Here is a 5,189-nt window from a genome sequence, read left to right on the forward strand (position 1 = left end):
TGAACATGTATGCACTTGTGTTTATTGATGGCTTAACCCCTATATATAGGGTGCTATACAAACTCAAGACAAACTAGGATAGGACAACCCATTAAGCAGCTCATGTTCTAACTAAGATATGTAGACCTGATTTCCAAGACATCTAATTACTCACTAACCAGATACTAGCCAAACAAAACATGGAGGCACACGAGACTAAACGGACCTGGAAAATGATTCTCAACAAATAGGATCTTGAAATATATATTAAAACTTCAATTAACATAATCCCCAAATGTTTCAAGTCCATCAAGCATCTATGTATCGATAAAAGATGGGAACATACATGGAGAGGGCATCATTACAAATATACATGTTTTTGATAAGCAAAGGTTGAACCACGGCCTGCAGAGATCACATCCCAACCCAATAGAGCATGAGATTGACTGATCAGCTAGGCCCACTCATCTGGGTTGGAGAGTAGAGATAGTTACCTCATTCATAGAGCCCATTTTGGCACTTCCTGAAGATTGATCTGATTCAATGACCACTCTTGAGACAAAAAAGCCTGGTTGTGTAGGTTGTGGAAGATCCATAGATTCGCTTCCAAGCATGAGAACGACCAAGGACATGGTCGGCCTATCTGCCGCATCTTGTTGAACACACAGTAGCCCAATGTGGATCCATCTCAACACTTCACTTATCTGACATGTCTGGGCTAACAAAGGATCAATCAACCTCATAGTTGTTCCATCACACCATAATTCCCATGCCTGTAATATCACATTTCATGTAAGAATATGAGACTAAGAAAGTGTGTTTTAATTCAAGTTACTGAGAGAAACATACATAAGTCAGGAGGCTCTGAGCATGGTTAGGAAGATGGTGACTATTGTTCCTTTTTCCGCTTACAATCTCTAGCAGTAAAATTCCAAAGCTATAGACATCAGATTTCACAGAGAATCGCCCTCCCATTGCATACTCTGGTGCCATGTAGCCGCTGTTGGCAATGACCATGGTGGAAGATGCATTAGAAACACTGTCTAAAAAAATGAGAAATTCCAAAGGACTCTGGGCTCGCAGATGTGCAATATCATCAGGTGGTTCCAATGTCTAAATGTCCTGTCCAAGAAATCAGAACCAGTCCGATGATTTGGTCTGTGATCAACAATTTTAATTAACGATTTCATTAGTAATCATGGAATGATGAGTCTGATTATGGGATGGAAAGTGTGATATGTATTGCCAAAGTAGAACATTGCATGCCTACTTACTATGTTCCGACGACTCTGTTGGTATTGATCTGACTTTGATTTCCTCCCAAAAAGCGTGCCATTCCAAAGTCGGAAATCTTTGGGTTCATCTCATGGTCCAACAAAACATTGCTAGCTTTTAAATCCCTGTGAATGATTCTGAGTCTTGAGTCTTCGTGGAGATAAACAAGGCCCTTTGCAATTCCACCTATAATTTTTTGACACCTTTCCCAGCCTAATTGAGCTCGCTTGATTGGATCTGAAAATAACATGCATATTGAGTTGGATCATATTCTACTCATTGATTTTAATCAAACTATGTGATAGACTTACATAATGCTTGTGGGAGTTCTGTGCTCTCAAGCCCAAATAAAATATTAGGGTTGCCCAAGTTGGCAGTTCATTCAAACTGCTGCCATAACTTTTATCATGAATGCTGATGGTAACAGGATTTGTGTAGCTGATCGTAATTAGTTGGGATAAGGCTTATATGATGATGAGTTGGATCATGGTTAGGTTGGTTAGAACTCATATTGAATTAAATTTACATTGCATGTTGTAAGGTGTGTTCGATTGCACTAAATATCATGACATTTCATGATTGTTGTAACTAACACAATTAGTAGGGTTAGGGAAATTTCACAACAGGGCTGGAGTTAATTAATTAATTTAAAGGCCAATGATCTTTCAATTGGTACAATTTTGGGATATCCATTGTAGGCCTGGCTACATGATTGTTTCCACACACCCCCGCCCCCCCCAAAAAAAAAAAAATAATAATAAAAAAATAAAAATAAAAATTGGAGCATATATACCACCTAGTTCCATTTACAATAGAAATGGAGATTGCCACATGCAACTAATTTAGATGATCTTAACCACTTACCTATGTTTTCCTTTTGACATTATGATCTAATAGTATGTTTGTTTGTTAATTGGCTGGTATGGCGACTGAGCTTCTAAAGAGTAGTCATATTGGGCTGACAATTTGGGTCCCATTTCACATGTTACCACCGTTTAGGTTTGTTTATAGTGCTTGTGTGCACCTACAACCACATAGCCATGGATAATTACACGTGTGTTTGTGTGGTGAAATTCAAAATTTGAAGAAGAAAGAAAGGATTCATACTAAAGAGGAAGACATCCAAGCTAGTGTTTGGCATGTATTCATAGATGAGCAGTTTCTCTCCTTTCTCTATACAACAATACAAGAGCCTAACAAGGTTCCTATGTTGGAGTTTGGCAATCAACGTGACTTCATTCTTGAATTCCTTCGGACCTTGCCCTGAACTTCTTGAAAGCCTTTTAACTGCAATTTCCTTCCCATTAGATAGCATTCCCTGAAATGATTTTCCATGCAATGGTTAGTTAGAAAACTCATGTAGCCTACTCAGTTTAGGACTTATTCAACTACTCCAAGTAAAGATGTGTTTGGATGCCAGAGCAAATTGAACTTCAAACATTCAGTTGATTCGAGATGACCTCACCAAATTAATGAGTTTTGTCATTAATTGTAATGAGGATGTAGCCATTATATTGCAATTACATAGATGTTAGTACAACCTAGAGTCTGCGTCCTTGTTATGCTCAACAAATTAAGGCTGTGTTGGTTGCACTCATGATATTTGGTGCAACCAAACGCAGCCTAAAACTTTCCTCATTCCATTTTCATAGAATAAAAATCTCTAATTGGTTCGATTGTGTATCCAAATACATTCATACAAGTGCCTTTACCTTATATACAGGACCAAATCCACCTTCTCCGAGCTTATTTTCATCAGAGAAGTTGTTCGTAGCAGCTTGTATTGTAATTAAGTCAATCAACGGCAGATCTTGTGTTTCCTCACCATTCATGCTTGAGTCCATGAGTTCCAAACCAACCGGAGGCCCCGAATAATTTAATAGTGCATGGTGTCCCTTCTCTTTCACTGATTTAGAAATGAGAAAACATGAAATTAGTCACTGGCATTTTCTGTTTCAGCCTAAATTTTAGACCCAGCCCTCGTCTAGGGCCTGAACTTAGGATCATTTGTGGAAAATGGAAGATGTACATTCCTAGATTCATGCTGAAGCCAAGACTTGGAAAATATCTTCAGGTCTAGGCATGGCATACTTATTATTTCTTTTTCTGGCATAAAAAGCAGTTCAAAGCCCAATCCACAGGCCTAAAAATAAAATCCAAGCCCGGACCACGGTGGGCTTCGCCCAAAAGCCCAATGGTCTGGCCTAGCCTTTTGATAGCCCTATCTATTGCCTTAAGATTATTTAGCTTCTTTGTTTTTTGTTATTTTTACCTAACCTTTTGGTGACCTCTTCCTTCGCCGACGATAGCAGTAAACATAACAACTGAATAGAGCCAACACCAGAACCGATGCTACAGTAGTGAAGATTATAATCTTTGATTGGTTCCCTCCATGCCCTGTGAGAAAAGCAAAACATTTCTGATTTCAATTGTCATACACATTGTTCAGTGTTTGGATGTACATCGTGGACATTAGCTTAATCAAGAGGAGTGGTGAAGGACAAGTAAAAACTTTTGGGTCCTTACTCATGCCTCAGTGGTAGACTCATGAGAGTTTAAACCCGAGGTCATGGATTTGAGTACCCATTGTGATGTGAGTGTGTGGGTGCGTGCGTGTGTTAAAAAAATTGTAATCAAGGAGAAATTGCAAAAATTAATAATAATAATAATAATAATAATAATAATAATAATAATAAATAATAATAAATAAAAATTTTAAAAACTTCTGGTCTTTAGAAGGCAATCTATCACCTTATATCGTGTGAGTTGGAACTTGAAACAAGTCATTATCTCTTCTTCTTCTTTTTTTTTCTTTTTTTTTTTTTTCCTGATATTTTAATCTTGTTTAATTTAGTGTGAGAAATGCTCCAATGCTCTGAAACTGTAAGTTAATAGCGTTCCTAGTTCCATCTGTCGCTTGGACAGTCCAGAGTCCAGAATTCATTTTATGAGCTAAAATGCAAGAAATAACACTGAAGGGATTATCAAATCCATCTTTGATTTTGTCCTTGTTTTTGTAGCCATCTTTTTCTGAGCCATTGATGGGATGGTTAGGATCATTTGAACATTTTGACACTTGAGAAAAATAAGCAATCTATGATGGTTGGGCTACAAAGATAAAGTTAATGATCGTTTAAAGGATTTGTGCAATCGACCCCAATTACTTTAGGATTGGACCTATTTTTGTGTAAATGAGTTGGAATGTCCTAATTTGGGGATAATTATCAGATAGGTATGATTATTAGTCAGATTAATGCAATAATTGCATGGTAGCTCATAGAACCTGTGTTAGACTTAATGTACAGCCTAGATCAAGCAATTGGATTGTCTCAGTGTCCAGATGAAACTAGGAGCATTATGACATATAGTGCTCCAGGAGAATTGGAGTATTTCTCGTTTATTTATTTTTATTTTGCTTATATCCCTAAATACATGAAGTTCTAAATGTTGAAGCCATTAATTTCAAATACCATTTTGTAAACCATGTTGTTGAGGTGTGGAGTTTTTTTTTTTTAAATTTTTTAATTACACAGGCACTTCACACACACACCACGCATGCCGTAGTGGGATTTCACCACCCATGGGTCTCAAACCCAAGACCTCATGTTGAAACTCCTCAGAGTCTACCACCGAAGCAAGGACATCGGATTGAGGTGTGGAGTTTTATTTATTTATTTATTTATTTTTACATGACTATAGCTTGACAAACAAACCTTCCAAAAGAAAAGAAAATAAACCCACGAGCAAGACCTGTTTGAGGTGTGGAGTTGACTATTGTGGGACCATATGATAGTCATACATCCTACAAATAGGCTAATCCAGTCATCACGTGCATTACATGTGGAATTGGAGGTGTTTTTTTTTTTTCTTTTTTTTTTGGGGGGGGGGGGGGAGAGGCGATGGGGTTTCTGGGAAGTGTACATTCGTTTTCGTTT

General features: G+C 37.6%; 1 protein-coding gene across 2 annotated transcripts in view; it reads right to left on the bottom strand.

The window, feature by feature from the left end:
• Positions 1–216: 216 nt before the first annotated feature.
• Positions 217–5,189, bottom strand: part of LOC131221573 (cysteine-rich receptor-like protein kinase 15) — a 9,477-nt gene continuing 4,504 nt past the window's right edge. Inside the window, exons 2-7 of one of the 2 annotated variants that reach the window (XM_058216856.1) lie at positions 3,532–3,651; positions 2,967–3,160; positions 2,362–2,572; positions 1,254–1,491; positions 829–979; positions 217–752 (exon numbers count right to left, since the gene is read on the bottom strand). In XM_058216856.1, the coding sequence (XP_058072839.1) occupies positions 444–752; positions 829–979; positions 1,254–1,491; positions 2,362–2,572; positions 2,967–3,160; positions 3,532–3,651 (1,223 nt within the window). In that variant the 3' untranslated portion in view covers positions 217–443. The remainder of the gene's footprint in view (positions 753–828; positions 980–1,253; positions 1,492–2,361; positions 2,573–2,966; positions 3,161–3,531; positions 3,652–5,189) is intronic. The other variant, XM_058216857.1, reaches the window with a different exon arrangement.

Source organism: Magnolia sinica, chromosome 12, assembly GCF_029962835.1.
Source record: "Magnolia sinica isolate HGM2019 chromosome 12, MsV1, whole genome shotgun sequence".
Lineage (NCBI taxonomy): Eukaryota > Viridiplantae > Streptophyta > Magnoliopsida > Magnoliales > Magnoliaceae > Magnolia > Magnolia sinica.